Source organism: Ornithorhynchus anatinus, chromosome 7, assembly GCF_004115215.2.
Source record: "Ornithorhynchus anatinus isolate Pmale09 chromosome 7, mOrnAna1.pri.v4, whole genome shotgun sequence".
NCBI lineage: Eukaryota > Metazoa > Chordata > Mammalia > Monotremata > Ornithorhynchidae > Ornithorhynchus > Ornithorhynchus anatinus.
The window spans coordinates 42624408-42650019 of record NC_041734.1 but is presented as its reverse complement, the minus strand read 5'-3'; the positions used below and the strand labels follow the sequence as shown (position 1 = coordinate 42650019).

Sequence of the window (25612 nt, the reverse complement as noted above, 5' to 3'; positions counted from 1 at the left end):
AATGGAGCTCTTTTACCAAATACCAAAGACAGTCGACATGTTAATGAGGGGATCAGGGGAGGAACACTTTATGATTTTTGTTTTTCTTCCTTTAGTATATATAATGTGGAGGTAGAGGGGGAAGAAGTAGGGAAACTGTCGTAGAGGAAAGAGCGCGGGCCTGGGCCTCAGAAGACCTGGGTTCTAATGCCGGCTCTGTCATTTTCCTGCTCTGTAACTTTGGACAAGTTACTTAACTTCTCTGGGCCTCAGGTTCCTCATCGGTAAAATGGAGATTATCTCTTCTCCGTTCTCTTTAGACTTTGTGCCCCACGGGGATAGGGACTGTGTCCAACCTGATTATCTTAAAATATCTACATCAGTGGTTGGCACATTGTAAGTGCTCAACAAATATATTGTTGTTATTATTATGGACTGCGTAGGGGAAAAGTGAAGAGGGAGGAAGAGTTGAACAGAGCAGAGTTAAGAAGCAAGGAATTAAGTGGGACAAAGGTATAATGAGGACCATAGAGGTATGGGTAAGGGAAGCAGGAGGGAGAAAACGTGAACAGATGGGACTGGGACAGTGACAGTCTGTTGATCATGGTAATTATGGTTTCCCTCTTGTCTTGCTCAATGACCCCTCAGACCCTAGGAACACCATGGCATATTGGGGGCGGGGGGGGGGGGAAATCACAATTATTTTAAGCAGTATCTATTAAGCTTTTACTATATATCAAGTTCTGTACTAAATTCTGCAGTGGATACAAGATAGATGGGACTTAGTCCCTGTCCCACCTAGGGCTCACAGTCTCGATCTCCACTTTACAGGTGAGGTAACTGAGGCAAAGAGAAGTTAAGTGACTTGCCCAAAGTCACAAAGCAGACAAGTGGCAGAGCCAGAATTAGAACCCAGCTCCTCTGACTCCCTGGTCCTGGGCATGCTGCTTCTCAATTCTAAGTGGGCTTCCTGCTAGTGCAGTAAGAGACAATTCTAAGAGGATATATTTATCTTTAATGGTATTTGTTAAGCTCTGTGTTTCGGATACTGTACTAAGTTCTGGGGTAGAAATGAGCAAATCAGGGTGGACAGTCTTTGTCCCACATGGGGGCTCACAGTCTTAGTACCCATTTTACAGATCAGGTAACCTCTAGGCACAGAGAAGTTAAGTGACTTGCCCAAGATCAAACAACAGACAAGTGGGGGAGTTGGGATTAGAACCTAGGTCCTTCTGACCTATGTTCTAGCCACTAGGCCACTCTGCTTCTCAGGCACATGTCCTCCTTTCCAAAATCTGAGTCAAAAATGAGTCAAAAATGTCTGTGAAGAGTCAGTCAATCAATCAAAGGTATTTATTAAGTGCCGAGCACTAGGTGTCTAGGAGACTACTATGCAACAGAGTAGTACTGCTTTGTTAGTATCGCGGATGGGTTGATTTTTCTCAGGTTCTGAGGGTCTCCAAATATATAGTCAAAATGAGCAACAGGAATTCAGACTTCCTAAAGAAGTCTAATACTGAAGGCATTCATACGCACGCAAACCTGTTCAGTCTTCTGTTAGTCAACTAAGACAGTGATAGGAGTTGTGGTATCTTTAGTTCCAGATCTAATTCCAACTTCCCCCATTAATCAGGGCTGAGGTAGTTATTGGATTCAGAAATTTTTGCTTCGAGAGATGGTTGGCAGGCCCGGGAGCCGAGGTATCTGCGTTCTAATCCTGGCTCTGCCACTTGCCTGCTGTATGACCTAGAACAAGTCATTTAACTTTACTGTGCCTCAGTTGTCTCATTTCTAAAATAGGGATGAAATACCTGTTCTTCCTCATTAGACTGGAAGCCCTGTGTGGGCTTAGGGACCCTATCGGTTAAGATTCTGTTGTACTCATCCCAGTGCTTAGTACAGTGCTTGGCATGTGGTAAGTGCTTAACAAATACAGTAATTATTATTACTGATATAATTATTGGACCATTTATCTAAAAATAATAATCCTTTATTCAGAGCTGTCCAGAGAACAAGAGAGTGCATGGATGTTGGACAAAATTCATCTGCTAATTTTCCCAAGGCCACAGTAATCACGGCTGAACAGATTTCCAAGCAGAATAATGTCCAGAGTCAAGATTTAAACAATAGTACAAGCTGGAAAGAACTCCAATAAAAAGATGCAGAAACTGACATTTAAAGCCATTGAGGTTTAAATATGTAAATGCAAAACTTAACTGCCTTATTACAATGCTTGGAAACTCACCAAATGCTTGGGTGTTCGCTTGGGGAAAGTGGAGGGGGAAAAAGAAAGCTTTATACTGAAGTACTCCCAGTTAAATCCCTTTGGTCTCCCTCTACCTCAGGTATACCTTACGCACGGAGAAAATTACTTTACCACATGGAACGCTTCTTCTGGTGCGGTGAGTCCCGACCAGCAGCAGGTAGGAAACAGTCATTATGGACTAAAGATCACAGCTCTCAACTCAAGCTTTTCTGAAATCTCTCTGAGAAAAACTCTGCTCTACCTGGGCAATGGAGGGCAGGAAGGAGGAGAGAAGGGGAGCTAAATCTCTCTGAGAAAAACTCTGCTCTACCTGGGCAATGGAGGGCAGGAAGGAGGAGAGAAGGGGAGCTCTTCCCCTATTGGCTGGGAAGGCTCACGCTTCTCCTCGAGGCTGTAGACTTTCCCTCTAGACCTCCCTTCTCCCCCTCTAGACCATAAGCTCATTGTGGGCAGGGAACGTATCTGCTAATTCTGTTCTATTGTACTCAAAATCAGGATAGGGTCAGCGAGAGTGAAGGCGATGACCCAAAGGTGCAGCGGACTGATGCCTCAAATGAAAAGTGGCACCTAGGAGAACAAGACAGTATGGCACCATTAAGTAGAAGACCTCATTAGGGTCTTCTTATCATAGTGAGCCCATTGTTGGGTAGGGATTGTCTCTATCTGTTGCCGAATTGTACTTTCCAAGCGCTCAGTACAGCGTTCTGCACGCAGTAAACGCTCAGTAAATACAATTGAATGAATCATAGTCCTTCATTAAGCACTGATGAAGTGGCAAGAACTGGACCAAATGACTCCATTCTATAAAGGGAAAGAGTGACAGTTGTTTTCTCTCATCTGGATAGAGCATGGGCTTGGGAGTCAGAAGGACATGGGTTCTAATCCTGTCTTCATCACTTGTCTGCTGGGTGACCTTGGGCAAGTCGTTTCACTTCTCTGGACCTCAGTTACTTCATCTATAAAATGGGGATTGGGACAGGGACAGGGACTCTGTCCAACCGATATACTGGTATCCACCCCAGCGCTTCGTAGAGTGCCTGGCACCCTGTAGGCACTTAATAATAATAATAATAATAATGTTGGTATTTGTTAAGCGCTTACTATGTGCCGAGCACTGTTCTAAGCGCTGGGGTAGACACAGGGGAATCAGGTTGTCCCACGTGGGGCTCACGGTCTTAATCCCCATTTTACAGATGAGGTAACTGAGGCACCGAGAAGTGAAGTGACTTGCCCAAAGTCACACAGCTGACAAGCGGCCAGGCCGGGATTCGAACCCATGATCTCTGACTCCAAAGCCCGTGCTCTTTCCACTGAGCCACGCTGAAGCACTTAACAAATGCCACTATTATTATAACCTTTCCAAGTACTTAGTTCAGTGCTCTGCACATAGTAAGCACTCGATAAATACGATTGATTGATTCCCAGAATGTCCCAGTGGCTTCTGGAATGCATAGGCAAAATCAGCCCTTTTTTGTACCCTGGGTTTTGTATTTTTTCTGGTCGTCTTCTTCCCAGCAAGTCTATTGTTGGGTATTCAGGCCTGCGTGACAGGCTTAGAAAGAAAACCGCTCCAACTGTAATTCACGGTCTTACAATGATAATACACTTCGGTCACTACTTATCTGGGTTGACAACCTAGAAGGGAAAGTTTCTGCATAGCGTCTCCTTGCCGGTTCCCTCAGCTGCCTAATCCTCTGATCTACAAGGAGGCAGTATTCAATTAGGCAGCAGACAGTGCATTTATACGAAAATTCATACTCCCATGTACTGAATGCTGAAACTTATCTTTGTGGGCAAAGACCAATTTCTATGGCTTACCGAAGCACGAGAGAGTTAGCATATGCTTTATTCCACGGTAATCTGATGGGACCAGATCTGCTCATCAGGAAACACTGAGAGGAGCCTTGAGATTGCCGCTGAGGTTTCTTCTCCTCCCGGGGTAGCAATCCATGCCACCTCTCGGGCTCAGAGTCAGGCCACGGGGTCTCTTACCTGCAGCACGCGTCGATCCTGCTCGGCTGCCGTCAGGGCCTTCTGCAGCTGAGAGACATTTTCCCGGAGGCTGCAAGAGCCAGCAGCAGCTTCTGCCAGTGCTTTAGAAAGGCTCTGAACTTTGTCCTTCAGGAGGCTTTCCTCATCCTCTGCCCTTGCCAGGGAGTGGGTCAGGCGGTCCAGCTCCTGCTGCAAGGAGGTAGATTTGCATTCGCTCTCTTCCAACCGACCCTGCAGCAGCTGCACCTGCTCCCGGAGACCCTGACTTTCCACCTCTCGATCGGCCACCTTCATCTGGGTCCGCTCGAGTTCCCCCTCCACAGAGCGTCTGCTCAGCTCTAGTTCGGTGGCTCGGCCCTCGGCGACCTCCAGGACTTCTTTTAGCTTCCTCTTATCTGTCTCTAGCTTGGCTTCTTTGGCTTTTAGTTTACCGATTCTCTCCTACAATTCAAGACAGACAAAACTTCCAATGCCTGGGTGGAAATTCCAAATTGCATCTGATGGAGGTAAAAGCAAGCCCCTTCCCTTACTACTGCTCATTATGGGCAGGGAACGTGCCTGCTAATTCTGTTGTACTCTCCCAAGTGCTTAGTACAGTGCTCTCCACATCGTAAGTGCTCAATAAATACCATTCATTGATTGATTGGTTAGGATTCTGATGTGTGTCAGTTTCCCTTCTAGAGCATCCTATATTGTATACCTATGAAGAAATAGACGTTTTCCCCGTCTGGGCCACTGACTTCATGTTCCGCTTGATTTTTTTGCCAAACGAGACTCACTGTACCTCAATCTTGTCTATCCTGTGGCCGACCTCTCCTCTGGCCTAGAGGGTCCTCCTCCTTTATATCTGGTGGACTACCACCCTCCCCTCCTTCAAAGCCTTACTGAAGGCCTTCTCTAAGCCCTCATTTCCCCTTCTCCCACTCTCTTCTGAGTTGCCCCAATTTGCTCCCTTTATTTACCACCACGCCACACCCCATTCTCTCACCCCACAGCACTCATCTATGTAACTGTCATTTATTTATATTAATGTCTCTCTTGCCCTTCTAGACTGTAAGCTCATGGGAAAGGAATGTGCCTACCGACTCTGTAATATTGTACTCTCCCGAGCACTTAGTTCAGTGCTCTGCACACAATCAGCCCTCAATAAGTATGATTGATTAACTGTTTTAGAAATGGCTCCCAGGAGATGATTGTCTAGGTAGACTGGGCCATGGGAGGAGCAAGAGGAGATGGACTAACAAGGAACCAGTGGAAGGGATAAAGTGGTGGATGACAGGAAGGCAAGTGACCTGGTGCTGCTTGGATAACTAGTCGGAGAAGAAAAGCCCAGTCAGCTCCTGAGGAGAGAACTTAGCTAGGGAGTAAGTAGGGGCTATACGATGACTAGCAGTTGGGGTAGGGATAAGAACGTCTGGGTATAGATTGAATATTTTCTTTCTTTTCTAGAGGAGTGACTGCAGGAACTCAAGCTGCTCCCAACCGTGCAGCTAGAACTCTGAATCCTCTTCAGTAAAATATCCAAGAAAGCATCAGTGATCCCTGAAAGGAATTGGACTTGTAGATTAAAGGAAACATATGTTCCCTAATGCCATCCTTCTAGGCTCCTGTGTTGGAGTCCTTCATAGAGCTGGAGTAGGCCTAGAGCCTTCCTAGAATTGATCCTGACTCCAGAGATGGGCATTGAGAATCTAGTTTCAGAATCTCCAGACCTTGCCTAGTCCACGTCTCCCAGAGGTGCTTTCCTCCATCTTAGAGTCACTGAGATCTGAGGCCCTCTTGGTAATCCTGGGTCTGGAAAGAGCTCTTTACCACCCAAGAAGTAAATTTTGGCAGCTGAACTCCTGTCCCCTGCTGCAGGCAGAGTGAAAGGACAAAATATGCTGTTATGCTTTCATTTGACCTCCAAAAAAAATGAATCTAAATGAAGAAAGGTTAGAGGAGGGAGAAGGTCTCTTAAGCAAACAGCAGAAACTACTTTAACTGGTGAGTAGGTCATGGAAACTTTGGCTATTAGGTATGCTTTCATTTCACTAGTCAATATGCAGTCATGGGCACATGCACACACACACACAAACACGCTCCCTTCTGTCAGCAGTTTTTGCTACCAGGTTTCTCTGCCTTTCCCCCCCCAAAATATCCTTGTGACTCATACTTGCATTTCACACCGTGGAGCGTAAATGTTTGCAGACATAATCATTCCTATAGTGGTGGGACTTCAAACACCAAGATCTAGGGTTGCACTTATTCCCAAATGAATAGAAAAAGTATTTTGAAGATGATATCAAGGGGCTAAAGGGAAATTTCACACATTACATATTTTTGACTTAATGAAAATGTATTGTCACTTGAAGATTTTTTGGAGGCAGGGTGGAGTTGTGTTTAGGTATGTGACTTTGTAGTAGTCCACAATCCTTCAGGACTTTGTTTCAGGCACTATCTCTGGAATAAGGCCAGCGATATTCCTATGGGAGGTAGACTGGGGCATCTGGCTTGCGTCCCTTCCCTTTCTGTGGGAGTGAGGGAACCATTTGGTCCTGGAGAAATCAGCCAGTACAGGACCAGTTGGGCTTGGTTTAAAGGGATGGAGAGGTGAGAGGGAGGTGAAATGGTCCAAGGGCCGAAGTATAGTCCCAGTGAGTAGTTCTCCTCATATCTCAAATAAGCTCTGCAATGGGCAATTGCGCCCTAATCTCATACTACCTAGGGAGAACCTTGTATGGCTCGTTGAGGGCAGGAACATGTCTATCAACTCTGTCATACTGTACTCTACCCAAGCTCTTAGTGTTCTGCACACACTATGTGCTTGATAAGTACAATTTTGATTGACTAACCTCGCTGTGTCTTAGTAGCCTTGGTGGTGATTGATGGACAATTACATCCATTCATTAGCTAAATTGGAGGGGGGCGGTCAGGTTGAAGGAGACAGCATCTTATTTGGAAAGGCCCAAGGACATGAATAAAAATAATAACTGTGGTATTTAAGTGCTTACTATGTGTCAGAGACTGTTCTAAGCACTGGGGTATATACAAGATACGTAGATTGGACATAGTTCCTGTCCCACATAGAATTCACGTAGTCTTAATTCCCATTTTACAGATGAGGGAATTGAGGCACAAAGAAGTTAAGTGATTGCCCAAAGCCCCACAGCAGACAAATGGCACAATACAAGGGATGTTTCCCATTGGAAATTTTTTAAACATCTCCCATTTAAAATATGCTGTAAAGTTATTTTCCACATTCCTCTTATAGCTTGTTCTTGGGACAACAGAACACATTTAGTCAGACTTAGTGACCGCTTTAAAATTAAGGCTTCTGATCTTAAAACTAGATTTATATCTTTTAGGTTCAAGTTCCATTGTGATCCTTCGACATCACTCCTAAGTGCAGCCGCTGTAGCTCTCAGGGTAGGCAGCCCTGTGCTAAGAGCTGGTTAGTGGTGAATGATCAGTTCTAATCCTGACTCTGCCACTTGTCTGCTATATGACCTTGGGCAGATCACTTCTCTGTGCCTCAGTCACCTCATCCGTAAAATGGGGATTAAGACTGTGAGCCCCATGTGGGACATGGACTCTGTCCAACCTGATTAGCTTGTATCTATGTCAGAGCCTAGTGTGAGGCCCACAGTAAGCACGTAACAAATACGATTAAAAAAAAGAGTGTGCATTTTCTTCCAAACCGTTGCCTCGTACTTTTCAGGGCTCACCGAGATCATCTTGGTACAGCTTGGGTTGCTCTGAAAAGACTCCGGCCTGTGTTGGAAAGAAATGCACTAGGCAGCAGGGAAAGCTTTCAGCTTGTACCGGGAGAAAAAAAAAAGACTCAGATCTTTGATTTTCGGCACCTTGTAAGGCATTTGTAATATAGACCGGCATTTGTAATATAGACTTGGGCTTTTGTGGTGCCAGTCAATATCTTTCAGATTAGATGTTGCCTTCAAACTCATGTTGGGGAGGACTCCATTGTTCCATATAAAACCAGGTCTGTCCCAGGGTGGCCAAAAGTAGATAACAATTATCCTTGCGGGGTTTATGGTATTTATTAAGTGCCTGCAATCTAAGAGGTGGGGAAAGCAGGTGTCACCCCCCCCATTTTACAGATGAGGAAATTTAGGCCCACAGAGGTCAAATGACTTGCCCGAGGTCACACAGCAGACCAGTGGCAGAGCAGGGAGGTCTCCCACTACCCAACCCCATGTGTTTTCCATTAGGCCAAGCTGCTCAGGCCTGATCCTGGTGGCATTAGTGGTCTCTGTATGCCAGGTGATTATAATCCTGGGGAATGGGGCAAGTGAACCCCTCTTTCTGGATAGGGAAGGTGATGTCATGGCATCAACCAATCCCTCAGTGGTATTTATTAAGCACTTAGCAAGGGATGGGTGTGGGAGTGGAAGTACTTTCCTTGGCATGACCACGCTGACAGAGACTTCGCTTGCTGCCGGTCTTTGCCATTCCTCAGACTCAAAAGCACCTCAGTGAACCAGGCCAGTGGCTAAGTGATAATCCCAACTCTCTCCCACAATGAGCCGTCCCTGGGATTTCTTCCCTGTTTTCAGTTGAGGAATATCACAGTCAGAGAAGGCCTTCCTTCTATGTCTCTAGAAAGTGGGAACTGACTTCCCGTCTCCCAAGAAAATGCACCATGTTTCTTTTCGGATACTACTCAAGGAAATGAGTGGTAGGGAACGTTCTTGTTCAACTACTCCCTCCCTCCATTCCTCTGCCCCTCCCCCACCCCACTTTTGACTAGTTTGGTAAATAGTTTTGAGTCCTTGGTCCTGGTTTTGTGTAAGAGCCTGAATGTTTTAGTGAGTGTGGATTCTGGGTTTTTAGGCATGCTCTCACATGAGTTTCGATAGGACTGGTGAAGGTTTTGTTTGTGCTCTTGTGTTTGTAGAATGCTGTGCATGTTCTGACATCTCTATGCTTGTTTTTGCATTGTTATTCTATTTAATTCCCATGGTAGCCCTGGAAACAGGGCAAGATTACTCTCAAACAAGATCTTACTGTTTGCATAGCACAGCCTCTCATTTAATTAGAAAAATATGTTCTTAATTAACTTTCTCTTAACAAACACAATGGCTTGAATGAAAACAACAAAAAAAAGAGTTTGTGAAACTGAAGGAAATTTTGCACAACCTAGAACTTCTTTTTTAAAGTATAAGAGGTTCTACATGCCCCAGTCCCACAAAGCAGCCAGAGTCTCCCAATTCTGGCCATCCCATTCTTAGCTCACAGAAATCAGAGATCTGGATGAAGAAACCTAATTCATTGTGTTTTCCTTTCTGGTTTGCCTTTGTCAGTGGCATCCATAGTGTCCCAGGGACCTTGCCACTCAACTCTCCTGGATCCTCAGGTAGCTGATGTGATATGAAGAGCCTGGTTTGGTATAGGGAATTTGGATTTCTTCTAATTCAGACTTCACCGTGGTTGACCAGGCTCTGAGTCATCCAGAGTTGACCTTGCTTCTTCAAGAGGGCCTGGAAGTTGGAACTGATGAAAGTACAAGCATCTCCTCTTCCTATTTCATTCCAGGCTGAACCAAAGTATGTTTTCTCAATCTCTTAACCCATCCAGCCATACCTTTTGGATTCATTCAGAGTTGTGACTTCACGTACAGAAATGAATCTTTTGGAAGTGTAGGCGGGATTTCCGGAAAACGGACATCAGACCGAAAGCCATTTGAGAGGTCTGAAAACGTGTTGGTGCTACAATTCTCTCTTCCTTATGATGCGACGGTTTCATTTTTCTGGTGCTGAGGACTCTTCTTTCTAAGCAGATCTTTCAGTAATAGCTAAGAAAATATTTGGGAGTTGGGGTGAAGCATTCTGAAAAGTTGGCTCAATCTGTTGTGTAAATACACTGTCCTTTCTCTGTGCCTTCACAAGTCTCACAAATGAATGCTGTACCGATTTATCCGATATACCTCTTGTGTGACCGCTAGCCAAACTGGCCCACATCCTGAAAGACCTTTTAGGACTGACCGTTTATATTATTTCCCCACCACACACCTACCTGAAGACCCCTCTTCTCTTCCTCACTCACGTGCAGGCTACGTTCCAGTGAGGACATCTGCTCAGCACATGTCTGGCGTTCTCTCTCCACCCGCCGGATGGTCTCGTCCTGCAGCATCAGCGCTGTATGGGCATTATTCAGACGCCCATCTGCTCCTCGCATACCTGTTGGCGACAGAAAAGGGTTGGGACTCAAGAAAACTCTGTTAGATTGCCAGTTCCTCGAGAAGAGGAATCGTGTCTTTTACGTCTATTGAACTCTCCCGAGGGCCTAGTGCTAAGCACTCCCGTTGGCCCTCAGTAGATATGACTGAATGAATATCGCGCTTCCACCCAATTTCTATAATACGAGAGTTTTTTTGTATTTCAGGAGCTGAGGGAATGTGTGGCCATATTAGTGGCAGCTCTGGTGCAGTAGAGGCCATCAACGAGAGAAGACAAACACGGAAACAACTAACAATTTCACATCGGAGATAGACACATAGGAGCAGCATTTTGATGCTTCTATCTCTTCCCTCTTCCCTCTCCTGCCTGGTAACAGAAAAATCCCTAAATTCCAAATATCTCCCGAGGCCACGATTTCAAAAATCTGTGAAACTGGTGCTAAATTTGCATGGCATCCAGCTATGGCTTTGGGGATAACTGACTTGCCGTGTCTGTTTCCTCGTCTGAAAGTATGAGGAAAAGGTTTCTGCCAAATTTTTAAAATATCTTTTGGTGATTAAGAGAATAAATCTTTTGCTTATTCATTCTGAAGCTGGGGTATTAAGAAATAACCTCATTTAAACCTAACCTACGTGTGAGCAGCTCATGAAATCGAGCCTCTCTGACCCAGCAGATCAAACCCGTGGCCAGGCCGTCCTTCGAAGTGTCGTCCCTCCCCCCCATTCGAGAGACCTTCTCCTGAGCACTGTGGGTAAAGGGAGAGCTGACCACACGGTGAAACAGAAAGAGCCTCGTGAGCTTGGGCGGGCCTCCTCTATCTTTGCTGGTACGGAAGGGAAATTGTTTTCCTGTTTGTATACTGCTAGGCTCTTTCACTGCTTATTCAGGCGTGCAAGTTACAACAGATCTATTTTATTCTTTCACAGATGAAACCATTAATTGGGTCTCTGGAGAAGAGAGGTTGATGAATGACTAGCCTTCCTCGGAGTCTGCCAGTGATTTCTGCAGCTGCAGGATGCGACTCTTGGTACGGTCTCGGTCGCTTTCCATTTCATTCAACTGGCGGCTCAGGTTCATTACCTGCAGCCGTGAGTCATCCTGGGAGATGGGAAAATATTTTCAGAGGCAGTCAGGAAAAAAGCGGGTGGGGGGAGGCGAGGACAGAGAGAGGAGAGACTACTCCAAGCCCCCAAATTCTTCAATTATTTTACCTCTTCTGTGATATTTTCTAAGGAACTTATTTTCAACAATTGCATTTTCTCGTGCATGAGTCAATGTGTTAGCATTTAGAAGCAAATATTTCCACACAGAGAACTTCATCCCTCTAGACTAAGTTCCCTGCGGGCAGGTAACCTGTCTTCTAACTCTGTTGTGTTATACTCTCCCAAGCGATTTGCACAGTGGTCTACACCCAGAAAGTGCTCAACAATATCGTTGAGTGATTGATCTTTAATTTAACTCTTCAAAACTCAGCGGCTAAGGATCTCTGAAATCATCTCTCGGTTGGGAATTAGGAGAGGGAAGACTCTCATAGTTCAACTGAAGAACTCTTGAAGTGCAAATTTTTAAGAATTGAAAAATGCAGAAGAAAAAAGGGTAAAAGAAAGCATCATTTGTCTCTAAAAGATAACAGCAAGGGCTGTGCATGAACTGAGAATCAGAGAAAACTTCCATGGCGGGCACCTTCCGCAGATAATAACCCATCTGCTTGCTCAAGAGAGTATCTCGGGAGAGCCAGCATATCCGGTTGGGTAAGTCCCAGGTGGATATTCAGCAAGGTATTCCCTGGAAGACGATATACTGTTGAGTATATCCTGGGCCGCCATTTTACAAGTTCTACAGGTCAAGGAGTCGGAATGACATTATTTTTGCGTCGTTGTGGGAGGAGCTCTGAAACAATAGGCACTAGACCTGGAACTCTTCCTGAAGTTCAGCCTCTACTTTCTGGCTCATCGCCTTTCTAGAACAATACATGTCTAGAGGTAATGCCATTGTGAAAACCTAAACTAGCTAAGACTAAAGTTGTTACCCATTACCCAGGGACTTATGTACTTCTGGACATATTATATATTTAATTTTGGCTTGCAACTCACAAGCCGTTGACATAAGCGGTGTGACTATCGGTTGCTCTAAACTTCTCACTGGAAAACCGGAGACCTATATATGGATGCCTTTAGGAATGGTCTTCTCTGTCGATCAGAATTAGACCCTGGGCTTGAAATATGAACGTCAGGGGGGTGCCTTTGGCCACATCTTTCTGTGTGGCCGAAAGCTCCCTGTCCATCTTTGATGTCCAGTAGGTTGAAAGTGTTGTGCCATCAGAAGGTCTGATAGGCAGGCAAAGACCATGAGTCAATCACCCAAGCAAATATAGTAGAGAGAACTGAGAAGCAGTGTGGCCTTGGACCTGGGTTCTAATCCCAGCTCTGCCATTTGTCTGCTGTGTGACCTTGGACACCTCAGTTACCTTGGCGGTCCTTGTCCCACATGGGGCTTTAGGTTTAAGGAGGAGGGAGAACAGATATTTAATATCCATTTTATAGATGAGGACACTGAGGCACAGAGAAGTTAATTTGCCCAAGGTCACACGAAGGTAAGGAGCAGAGCTAGAATTCAAACTCAGGTCCCCTGGCGCCAGCCTGTTCCTACCTTGCTTCTGCCTTCTACCCTTGCTAATGACAAGCGGTAAGGCCTCATGAAAAAAGTCCAAGACGAGGAGTTAGGATTCCTGGGTTCTAATCCTGGCTCCTTCACTTGCCTGCTACATGTCCTAGGGCTAGTCACTCAACTTCTCTGTGACACAGTTTCCTTATCTGTAAAATGAGGAGTCAATTCCTGTTCTCTCCTCACCTTAGAGTGTGAGCCCCATATAGGATAGAGGCTGTGCCCAATCTGACTGCATTGTATCTGCAATGGTGATGATGATGATGATAATAATAATGGCCAGCAGGCACTCAGCATTATTCCCAGATGAAACTTCTCACGGTCCTTTATTCTCACCTCTCCCACCCGATTCCTTGTTCATACCCTCTCTGCTTCCTGGAACTCCTTCCCATTTCAAATCCTCCAGAGAACAGATCAAAACCCTCCTGAAAAACCACCTCCTCTAGGAAATATTCCCTGATTACTTTTCTTCTCCCAGGTCGTGTCCTCCCAACTGTCACCTCAGAAGTTATTCACTCACAGCCACCTTTAGAACTTTGGTATATATTTATTTCTGCACTTATTTACACATCTATCCACCATTCCGTATTCCTTTCCTTCTACTTGTAAACTCTTTTGTTTCTATCTCTCCCATTTGATTATAAGTTCCTTGAGGGCAGGGATTATGTCTTTACCTCTAGTCTTCTCTCCCAGGTGCTTAATGCTATGTTCTGCTCATAGCGTGACTCAGTGGAAAGAGCATGGGCTTGGGAGTCAGAGGCCATGGGTTCTAATCACGGCTCTGCCACTTGTCAGCTGTGTGACTTTGGGCAAGTCACTTAACTTCTCTGTGCCTCAGTTCCCTCATCTGTAAAATGGGGATTAAGACTGTGAGCCTCACGTGGGACAATCTGATTACCTTGTCTCCCCACCCCCCAGCGCTTTGAACAGTGCTTGGCATATAGTAAGCACTTAACAAATACCATCATTATTATTATTATTGTTATTTTGTACAGTGCTCTGCATAGAGTAGGCACTCAAATGTTACTGACTGACTGACCCATCTCTGCTTCCAAACTGTCTCCTCTCTGAGTCAGAGAGATAATTTCCCTCTCAATCATTTTTTCCCCTTTTCACCTCTGCAGGTAAACAGATTTCTATTGGCCACTTTGGAGGGAAACCAGACGTTATCTCCCTCGAACAGGAAAGGGTTCTGAACAACTTGGAGGAATGGAATTCCCAAGTCTGCTTTCCATTGCATTCCCTCCTCTGGGAGCCAAGGAAATTATTAGCCATAAACTCTTTTTGGGCATGGGGGTATAAATGACTGCCAGCCAACTTTCCCTTTCCCTAGTTTGTCTTGGTATTCTCCACCTCTTTGAGTGGCTAGGTCTAAATAGAAGGAGAATGGCCAGAGTGCCTAGGTGTTCTTTGGGGTTGCTATTGCAAGTTACTCTGAGGAAGGTGAGGTCCCTTCAGAGTGATTTTCATTTGGTGGAACGGCCTATCTTAGTTGTGCCGTACTGTGCTGTGGGACTCTTCCTCATCAGTTCTAGGCTAGGGCCCATTTTAGTGCTACCCAATCAATCACTGTGAAATTTATTGTATGCCTACTATGTGCAGAGCACTATGCTAAGCACTTGAGAGAGTCTAGTACAACAGAATTGGTAGACATGTTCCCTGCCCACCCTGAGCTTACAGTTTAGAAGGGGAGACAGGCCCAGCCAGGATGGAAGGCTTTGGTCCTCTCCCCCTTCATGCTGTCCTTGGGCCATCCAAGAGGGAAGGGAGGGCTGATTGTAAATCCCCATTTTAAAAAAATGGTATTTATTAAGTGCTTACTATGTGCCAGGCACTGTATTAAGCACTGGGGTAAATACAAGCTAATCGATTTGGACAAATTCCATGTCCCACGTGAGACTCACGGTCTTAATCCCCATATTATAGATGAGGAAACTGAGGCCAGTGAAATTAAGTGACTTTCTCAAGGTCACATAGCAGACAAATGTCAGAGCCGGTATTAGAACCTAGATCCTTCCGAGTCCCAGGTCCATGATTTACCCACTAGGCCACACTGCTCACTATCATTAACCTGGCTATTCCAAGAGCTCCACTTTCCATCTTGACCCGGGGTTAACCTCGTCTCTCACTTGGCCTAGCCCGACAAAATGATCCAGAGAAATGAAACGCTTAGGCAAATCATCAGAGCTGCTATGGTTGGGAGGTGCTTTTATCTTTCGGGGAAGTAGCGGTAGAGCCTGGATGCTCAGAGTTCATCTCAGTTCTTGAAAAATCCAGCTGCCTCCAGAAACTGGGGTAGGGTAGGAGGCAGGGGCACAAGAGGCAGCCTTTATGGCAGGGAGTGATATTAATTGATTTCTCAATCTTAAAAAAAGTTCCTCAAAAGTCCCGATGCTTTGATTATTATGACAGTTCGTGTTTTTAAAAAAATCTAACTTCCATAAATATTTATACATTTTTATACGAACCACGTTTTAAACCATACGCCCTGACAGAGTGAGGGCAAAGGTGAGCATATCCAACTATCGCAGAATGTTATTACTTAAATGACTTTGAGGCCAATTTGGGGTTGAGCTCAGCTGCCCGGATCACGTGATGCGAACAATGTAGCGTGGGGAGTCCCGGCCCGGTGGTCTGGTTGGGTTTTCACTGCTGGGGACCCGAGTGAGGTCCTCCTTTCACAGCTGGTGGCTTGTGTGGTTGGGAGAGGGGAGGGAGGTGGGCGAGGGGGAGGGGAGGTGGCATTGGGGAGTGAATGAATACTTCATACTCTTTCCATGTGGCCCGATCTGGCAGTCTCTGAGGCGAGCGGGTGGGAGGAGCGGAGGGGACTAGTTCAGGGCCGAGAGAAAGCACTATTGACCCACAAGGGAACCCCTGTCACTCTAAGTAAGGGGGAACCTGGGGCCTAGCTCATCTCCACCACCTTTCTCCTCAGGGGTTCCAAAGCAAAGTCCAAGGTAGATGGTAAGGCACCGCTACTTGGTCGATATTCCAGGCTTTTTTTTTAATGCAGAGTTTTCCTGAAAATCTAAACCAACTGAATGACATTTTTCCTGGCCTTCGGAGTGCAAGGGGAGGAATGTGGTTGTGGTTTGAGGGCCGAGCTGCAGTGAAAGCAGTATGGACCGGGAAAGGCTAATCAGAAAAAGCCAAGGTTAAGAGTCAAGAAAGGTGCAAAAAGTTTTTCTCCCATCAACCAATCGATGGTATTTGCTGAGGGCTTCCTGGGTGCGGAGAACTGTGTCCAGCAGTCGGGAGACTGCACTACCACATTTCATTCATTCATTCAATTCTGTGGTATTTATTGAGCGCTTTCTGTGTGCAGAGCACTGTACTAAGCGCTTGGGAAGTACAATTTGGCAACAGATAGAGACAATCCCTACCCAACAACGGGCTCACAGTCTAGAATGAGTCCCATATTTTCAGAGGAGATGAGCGACACATACTTTAGGTGTGAAAGAATTGTAAATTGCGATTGTATGACTTACTGAAATTGTATCTCCTCTAGGAAGCCTACCCAGATTAAGCTCTCCTCTCCCCCACCATTATCCCTCCCTACTGCCTCATCCATGCCCTTAGCCCCACCACTGAGCACTCCCTTCCATCTCCAAAGCATTTAGTATCTATCTTTTTTATGATATTTGTTAAGCGCTTACTATAGGCTAGACAGTCTACTAAGTGCTGGGGTAGAAACCAGTCAGATTGGACACAGTCCCTATCCCATACAGGGCTCACAGTCGTAATATCCTTGTCCTTAGTTGCTTCCCTTCTCTATAATTTATTTTAAAGTCTGAATCTCCTATTAGACTGTATGCTCCTTGAGGGCAGGGATTGTGTCTACCAGCTGTATTGTACTCTCCCAAGCGTTTAGTATAGTGTGCTGCTCTAAGTGTTCAGTACATACCACTGATTTATTGATTCATATCTCATGTCATGATATGAAAACTTTGAGTCTCTAATCATTCAGTGGAATTTATTGAGTGTCCACTTTGGGCAGAGCACTCTACTAGGCACTTGGGAGAGTACAATATGAAAAGGTTGGTAGACATGTTCCCATCTTACCGGGAGCTTAAATACCAGGGTCCTTCAAGGAGTGAGTTGAATGGATTCCAGCCACTTCAGGGTGCCAGAGTGCTTATTTAGAGATCATTCCCACTGGGCATGACAAAAGCATATATTGCTCTGGTCACCTTTCATAGTGAATTTCACATCTGGATTTGCAAGTGTCATGCTGTCCCTTGCAAACAGGGACTCTGAACTCAGCTGACCCCTCCTCTTGGAATGTGAAAAGAGACTTCTTTAATGGAAGGGCAGCTTCGGGGGAGTGAACAAGGATGAAGGGGAAATGCATTCATGAGCTGTAGAAGAGAAGCAGCATAGCCTAGTAGATAGATCACTCTCCTGGGAATCAGGAGGACCTGCCTTCTAATCCCAGTCCCCCCACTTGTCAGCTGTGTGACCTCGGGCAAGTCATTTCACTTCTCTGCGCCTCAGCTACTTCATCCGTAAATCGGGAATTAAGACTGTGAGCCCTCTGTGGGACATGGCCTATGTACGATCTGGTTAGCTTGTATCTATTATCTACCCCAGAATTGAGTACAATGCCTGGCACTTCGTAAGTACTTAAGAAATCCCAGAATTATTATTATTCTCATTCTTATTATTTACCCTCTCTCTCTGAGTGTCTCGAAGCTCCTGTAGGAAGTCTCTCAAGGTGTCCCGGATTGCTTCTACATCAACTTCCATCAGTCCAGGTTCTCCTTGGGAAGGGGAGGTCCATCTGAACGGAGAGCGGGATGAAGTTCTCTCTGGGGACCCGGCTGGGGAGGCAGGAATCTTCTGTACATCAGTCGCTGATGACCTCTCAGAGTCTGCAGGAGATGATCAGAAAGGGGCAGGCGAAAAACAAAGAAAGATAGCAAAAGTGGACCTCAGAGTTACAGCTAAATGCAAAGTGAAAATAGTCTGAAAGTTCCTTGAGGGTAGGGATCATCTACACCTATTCTTTTGTACTGTGCTCTCCCTAGCCCTTAATACAGTGCTCTGCCCAGATACACACTCCATAAATATCACTGATCGATTGATTCCCAGCATCCTGGTTCTTTTCTCCCCATCTTGCAGTCGGTGACTAGCTAGCTTTCCTGTGAAAGCTACTGTTAGTGTTTCAACAGCAGGGGGAAGGAATGGCTGCCTGGTCAAATCTCTACCACTATGGGCCTCGGGTGACCTTCCTTAATTAGTGTTTCTGATTGGTGCCCACAGCAGTTATGTCTATATCGGTAATTTATTTATATCAATGTCTGTCTTCCCTACTAAACTGTAAGCTCGTGGTGGACAGGGAATGTTTCTGTTTATTGTTACATTGTACTCTCCCAAGCGATTAGTACAGTGCTCTGCACTCGAGCACCATGGGGACGCCTTGGTCTTCTACTAACCAGAGAATCTAGAACAGTCTTCACCCATCTTCTACACATAAATCATGATTCATTTATTACAACCGAGAGGCCTAAACCAGGCTGACTCCTGGGTAGCCTCCACTCCTACTCGTACCCTCTCACTGAGTAGGAGAGGCTGCTGCTGACCTTTGGCAGGGGAGCGGGCTCTCTCCGGTGATGGGCTGCGTCCTCTCGTCCCCAGGGTCCGGCGCAGGACAGAGTACAGCCTGCTCAGTCTGGTCTCCACCTCTCTCTTGGCAACATCCCTCTTGTCAAGTTCCAGCTCCAGAGCATGGATCCGGCCCCTCGCAGAGTTCAGGTGCATCTGGGCGTCTTCGGCCGTGCCGCTCACCTGCTGCAGTTTCATCTCCAGGTTACGTAGCTCATCCTTGAGCTTTTTCTCATTTCCGTGGCTCTTGCTCAGGCTCTCAACGAGCTCCTTCTCTCGGCCTCTGATTTTCAATTCCATGTCCGTCAGTTTACGCTGCAGGCTGAGAACCTGGAGGAAACATTTTTTTTGTGGCATTTAAGCGCTTATTATGCGCCAGGCACCACATTAAGCGCGGAGATAAATACCCGATCGTGATGTGGGCACAGTCTCTGCCCCATGTGGGGCTCGCGGTTTTAACCCCCATTTTACAGCTGAGGTAACTGAGGTACAGAGAAGTTAAGTGACTTGCCCAAGGTCACACAGCAGACAAAGTGACAGCAGGGATTAGAACCCAGGTCCTTCTGGCTCCCAGTCCTGAGCAATATCCACTAGGCCATGCTGCTTTTCTGAAGAATCAGAATCAGTCTAAAATCCAGTCCCTGTGAGCGCACCCACGCACGGGGGTGAATCTGTGCGGGTCACACTGCTCTTACTGATCGCTGCTGATGCATTTCGGGAGATCTGGAATGGTCTGACCACTCCTTTTCATTCTTGGGCTCATACACGCGGTTTATGCCGGTGCCATGAGAAGGTTGTTCAAATGAAACACCTACCCCGTGCCATCCAACCAGTCACTTCACTTCTCTGTGCCTTAGTTATCTCATCTGTAAAATGGGGATTAAGATTGTGAGCCTTATGTGGGACAGGAACTGTGTCCAACCTGATTAGCTTGTATCTACCCCACACTTAGTACAGTGCCTGGCACGTAATGAGCACTTAATAAATACCATAAGCAAATAAACCGCGATTTGTCAGCGGAACCGAAGGGGACTCCAACCCTCAGCTCCTACAAACCCTCGGCTCCTGGGCTGGGGTTCAGACGAGCAGATGTCCTGAGGTGCCGCTGTCAAAGCTCCTTTAGTTCAGACTGATCCAGGGTCTAGCTCTCCACTAAGCTATTTCAGCACAGCTTGACTTGAGCTGTGGTTCTATGGCATATGTGTTAAAAAGAGCTCATTGGATGCCCAGTTTGGCTCACTGGATGCCCAGCCTTCCCTTTGTGGATGGAAAGGGACACTTTGAATCCCTTTACTGGTTGGTCATACGCTGCTTGACTTGTATGCTGTGATTGCCCTTCACTGCTTAACGTACCACCTTGGGTCAAAAGTACCTTTCTGGGTTATTCATGGAGGAATTGGCAAATTTGCAAATTGGAGAAGTTTGAATTAAGCCCTTACTGAATAGGAAATGCTTAAGCCAGATTGAGTGTCATTTTCTCCACAGGCCAGAAAGCTGTAGAGACCAATAAATGGATATGAATGGTTTCCCTTACTTCCCCTTCCTCACTGCAGGAAGCTGATCCAACTCATGAGGGAAAGAAGCACTATTCTCTCTCTCCCCCCCCCACACTCTCTCACTATTTTTCTCCTTCCCTTTAGGTCTTTCCCTCTCCTTTCTTCCTCCTCTCTTCTTCCCATCACTCTCCTTCTTTTCCTCTCTCTTCTGCTTTCCCTCTAACTCCTCCTTCCCCCCTTCCTTCCCCCTTTCTCTTTCCTTCTTTCTCTCTCTCTCCTTTCCACCCTTCCCTTTCCCCCCCTCCTCCTTCCTTTTCCCCCTTCTTCCTTCTTTTCCCCTCTCCTTCCTTCTTTCCCTACTTTCTTTCCTTCCTTCTCCCTCCTACTTCCTCTTTCCCCCTTATTTCACTTTTCTTCTTTCCCTCTCCTTCCTACTTTCCCCTTTCCTTCTATCTCTCCTTCCTTCTTTTCCCTCTTTCCCTCTCTCTCTCTCCTCTCCCCTTTCTCTTTCTTTCTCCCTCCCTTCTTTTTAATTTCCTTTCCCTATTCTCCCTTAGCTCCTTTTCCTCTTTCTTTCTTTCTCTCCTTCCCTCCATCTGAACGCATGAGCTTTTTATTACTTGACTGTGGAGGGCTCGTCTCATAATTTCCTTCAGCAAACTTCACCGTCGGGCTAAAAAAGCAGCGTTATCAGACACCAGCTTCCAGCCTTCTCCTCTAACTCAGTGCTAGCCCAGGGCATCATTGAGCCCTCTGTGAGAAAGGCCAGAGCTCACTGAGGTGGAGGACATCACCAGGGCTTCGATCTGGTATTTATTTGTTTTTTTATTTCATATTAGCTTTGAAAGAAGTGAGGAAAAGAAGCTATGGGGTGCACGTATGTGAATAGTTAACTTGGTTTGGAAAAAGAGGTAGAAAGGGCACGAGTGAATGTTTCAAAACTGACCCATCACCTCAATGGTTCTGCTTCATGGCCTCCTCCCTGCCTCTTACCTCCCTGTCTCCCCGCCCTCCCACTGGAGACCAGAGTGGGGTGAGGTGATGCTCACTTTTTCTTTACCACAGGGGAGAGGGGACCTCCTCGACGCTTTTAAGAAGGCCCTGGACAACTATACAAAGAGGAAAAAAGGAAAAAGAATCCTTTCTTTGGTACTCTTCATAATAGACTCTAGACTGTAAGCTTTTCCTCTAGACTGTAAGCTTGTTGTGGGCAGGAAACGTGTCTATCAACTCTATTATATTGTCCTCTCCCAAGTGTTTAGTACAGTGCCCTGCAAACAGTAAGCACTCAGTAAATGGCATTGACTGAGAATAGGTGCTCAATAAAAACGATTGATTACTCGGCAAGATCCATCCTAGTGGTGGGCTGAGAATAATAGTAGCAACAATAATAATGATAATTTCATGTTCGTTAAGCACCTACTATGTGTCAAGGGCTGGGGTAGCTACAATTCAACTGAATGGGACATGGTCGCTGCCTGACATGAGGCTCACAGTAAGAGGGAGGGAGAACAGATGTTCAATCCCCATTTTACAGATGAGAAAATTGAGACAGAGAGAAGTCGGCTTGCCTAAGGTCATAGAGCAGGCAAGTGGCAGAGCAGGGGTTAGAACCCAAGCCCTCTGACTTCCAGTTCTGTACTCGTTCCACTAGGCCATGCTGTTTCAAAAATGACAAGGGAAAATCGGGGAAGGGACGACGCTGTTTTCCCCCGCATCTGCCGCACTCTTGTCAGTCTTTGCTTTTCAGGCCCATTCATCTTCCCCTTACTGAGGCTTCTGTGCAATTGACTTCTGGAGGCAGCTCCTCCGATTGCTATTATCCCACTGTCGACAAGTAAGCTCCGGTTTCTGCGGAAAGGGTGTCGTGCCTGGCTGTGTGGCGTTACCTCCTTCCGAGCAGATTCTCGGCCGGTCTCCGTTTCCATGATCTTCTTGTGCAGCTCGAGGGACTCCATCCGGTTCTGCTGCTCCCGCTGTTCGTCCTGGGCGACCCGGGCCTGCATCTCGCTCAGCTCCTGGCATTTCTTCTGGTTCTCCCCCCCTAGGGTCTTCACCTGCGGGTGTGAGGACACTCATGCATCGAGCCCTCGCTTTGCTTGCCCTTGGAGGAGCCAGGACACGCTGCTCCGTGTGCCTGGTCAAATCTGGTTCTTATTAGCTGAGTTGGCTAAATTAACGCTTTTCCATAGCCGTTACGTGCTAATCCCTCAATTGTTGCCGTGCTATTTTAAAAAGTTGTGACAGTCGTTGTTATGACCGTGGATATAAATTCACCCTATTGCTGCTCGTTGGGTTCTCCCCGTCTGCTTCTCATCATTGATTTGTTCCTTCCCCAGAGTGCTCTCCCTGTCTTCCGTGGCAAGCCTCCCCTCGTGTCCCACTATCTGGGCAGGGCAAACTGATCCCTCCTTCAGATTGGCTTAAACAAATGCTCCAAAATGCACAAAGGGCAGAAGAGAGAGGGGGAAAAGAAAACTAGTAATTCAGGCAGATTGTGATTTTCCTTTTTTTTTAACGCATCCATTTTTCCAGAGATTTAACTCTTTCTTTAATGGTACTTATTAAGTGCTCACTATGTGCTAGGAACTGTACTAAGCGCTGGGGTAGATACCAGCTAATCAGGTCCCTGTCCTACATGGGGCTCCCAGTCTTAATCCCCACACTGCCCAGCGCTTATTACAGTACCTGGCACATAGTAAGTGCTTAACAAAAACCACAGTTATTATTATTATTATAGATGAGGTAACTGAGGCACAGAGAAGTGTAGTGACTTGCCCAAGCCAGCGTGTCCTCAGAATTGACAGCCCTGGTGGGTACAGGCCCAAGACAAACTGGCTAATGCAGGTCCTTGGGTTCTCAGTTCAAAGCGTGGTATAATAATAATAAATGTGGTATTTGTTAAGCACTTTCTGTGTGCCAGACACTGTACTAAGTGTTGGGGTGGATACAAGCAAATCGGGTTGGACACAGTCCCTGTCTCACGTGGGGTTTACAGTCTTAATTTCCGTTTTACAGACGGGGTAACTGAGGCATAGAGAAGTGGAGTGCTTTGCCCAAGGTCACCCAGCAGGCACATGGAGGAGCCGGCATTTGAACCCATGGCCATCTGACTCCCAGGTCTGTGATCTACCCACTATGCCATGTTTAAGGGACAGACCCCCTTGTCAGTACGGTAGTTATGCTCCTTAAGTCACCGTCACCCACCTCAGGCCCGGATAGAGCCTGTGAGGCAGGACCTTCCCAAGAATAGCGCTGATTAAGGAAATTCCTGGGTTCCAGTGTTTTGTCCCATAGTGGGGGATTCCATATCTCTTAGAGAACTTCCGTCACAATGGGGGGCAACAGGAGGGCTGAGTGGGTGAGGCCTTAGGGAAGGATCAAGCCTGGGCACGGGCCTGTGACATTACCCACTCTCGGTCCATTACCCTACGTGATGGCAGCTCTAGTGAAACTCTTCTCCGCTTCCGGGGGGGAACGGCGGACCCCAGCGAGTAGCTCACAGCTCTGACGAGCCCCATCACAAGGGAAGGAGAAGAACTGGTGCCTGTCCAGAGTTGTTCGTTCAATCAGTCAATCGGATTTATTGAGAGCTTACCGTGTGCAGGATACTATACTAAGCCCTTGGGAGAGTTCTAAAGTTGTAGAAGGGGAGAGAGAGCTAAGGGTGAAATGTCCTGGGCTGCTTTTTCTCCATTTCACTGCTTCCACTCTCCTACCTGACCTGAACGGCTCACATTTGGGGAAATTACCCTAGGCCCCACAACCCTTAGGGATTTGCCCTGCGTCGGTCAATCTGTCTCCAATTGAGTGGTGGAGAGGGGCAAGTGTGCTGGAGGGGAAAGTCCTCTTAGACCACTGACTTTTGATCTTCTTGATCTGAAATTCCTGCTCCCCCTGTTCAGTTTTTCTACCCCTAAAATGGTTCTGTTAAGTTTAGAGTAGTGCAAGTGATGAATAAAAAAATGAAATGACCCATTTGATATGTTTTGAGAAGAGCTGGAGGTGGAGGCCTTGGGCACCCATTGTCTTAGGATGTCAAGGAGAGCACAGGGTACCTGAGAATTCACAGAAAACCCCCTTCTCTGGTCTCACAAAAGATGGACCAAAGCGGTATCACCCAGTGGTTAGAGCACAGGCCTGAGAGTCAGAAGGAACTAGTTTTTAATCCCAACTCCGCTGCTTGTCTTGCAGTGTGACCTTGGGAAAGTCACTTAACTTCTCTATGTCTCAGTTCCCTCATCGATCAATCAGTCATATTTATAATAATGTTGGTATTTGTTAAGCGCTTACTATGTGCAGAACACTGTTCTAAGCGCTGGGGTAGACACAGGGGAATCAGGTTGTCCCACGTGGGGCTCACAGTCTTCATCCCCATTTTACAGATGAGGTAACTGAGGCACCGAGAAGTGAAGTGACTTGCCCAAGGTCACACAGCAGACAAGTGGCAGAGCTGGGATTCGAACTCATGACCTCTGACTCCAAAGCCCGTGCTCTTTCCACTGAGCCACGAGTGCTTAGTATGTGCAGAACACAAAACTAAATGCTTGGGAGAGTACAATACAACAAAATTAGCACATTCCCTGCCCCAGAAAGGGGGATTAAGACTGCGAGCCCCATGTGGGACATGAACTGTGTCCATCTTGATTAGCTTGTATCTACCCCAGTGCTTAGTATAGTACCTGGCACAGAATCACCAAAGGATTAAGGAGCAGCCTTCATTCATTCAATCCTATTTATTGAGAGCTCACTGTGTGCCAAGCACTGTACTAAGCACTTGGGAGTGTACGAGATAACAACAGACACATTTTTGCCCACAGCGGGCTCACAGCCAAGAGACCGAGGATCTTTCGTGTGTCCGGCGAACGTGATAACCGCTACACTAAGGAAGCAGCGGAAAGGGAGATTTTCTCTCCAATTCCCTCTTTGTGCGAGGAACTCCTCCAGGAGGACCTGCTATTGATAAGGGTGTTTCCCACTTCAGGCCTTTTCCGTGGGCAGAGGAAACTTTCTGCCAGGATTAGCACCCAGGTCCTCTGACTCCCAGGCCCTTGCTCTTTCCACTAGGAAACGCTGCTTCTCACCCTTCGGTGCGGGTAGGGAGCGTATCTACCAACTCTTGTATTCTACTCTCCCGAGGTCTTAGTATATTGCTCTGCACACAGTAAGTGCTCGATAAACACCAGTGATGGATTGAATGATCGAAACCATAAATTCACATTTTGCCTCTCATTATCAGCACAAGCAGGTGGATTGTGCGAAGATACTGCAGCTATTGCTGATCATGAAGGATTAATGGTTACCAGGCAGGAAGGGAAGATGACAAGAAGTGGAATGTGTGTGTGAGGGCTGGAAACAACAAAGAGGCTCAGGGAGTTCAACAAAGAACGAGGAATCCGTGAGGCAGGATCCCAGCTACAACTTCCTCC

At 46.5% G+C, this 25612-nt stretch overlaps 2 protein-coding genes across 3 annotated transcripts in view; both read right to left on the bottom strand.

Annotated features, from left to right (window-relative positions):
- Nucleotides 1-11235, bottom strand: part of LOC120638520 (rootletin-like) — a 30930-nt gene extending 19695 nt beyond the window's left edge. For both annotated transcript variants that reach the window (XM_039912752.1, XM_039912753.1), the window contains exons 1-2: nt 10253-11235; nt 4238-4678 (exon numbers count right to left, since the gene is read on the bottom strand). In XM_039912752.1, coding sequence (XP_039768686.1) covers nt 4238-4678; nt 10253-10414 — 603 coding nt within the window. In that variant the 5' untranslated portion in view covers nt 10415-11235. The remainder of the gene's footprint in view (nt 1-4237; nt 4679-10252) is intronic.
- A 66-nt stretch (nt 11236-11301) lies between these two features.
- The window catches only part of LOC100082821 (putative ciliary rootlet coiled-coil protein 2), a 45864-nt gene continuing 31553 nt past the window's right edge, over nt 11302-25612 (bottom strand). The window contains exons 15-18 of the mRNA XM_039912734.1: nt 22073-22240; nt 18666-19017; nt 17752-17954; nt 11302-11514 (exon numbers count right to left, since the gene is read on the bottom strand). Of these exons, the coding sequence (XP_039768668.1) occupies nt 11389-11514; nt 17752-17954; nt 18666-19017; nt 22073-22240 (849 nt within the window). The 3' untranslated portion in view covers nt 11302-11388. The remainder of the gene's footprint in view (nt 11515-17751; nt 17955-18665; nt 19018-22072; nt 22241-25612) is intronic.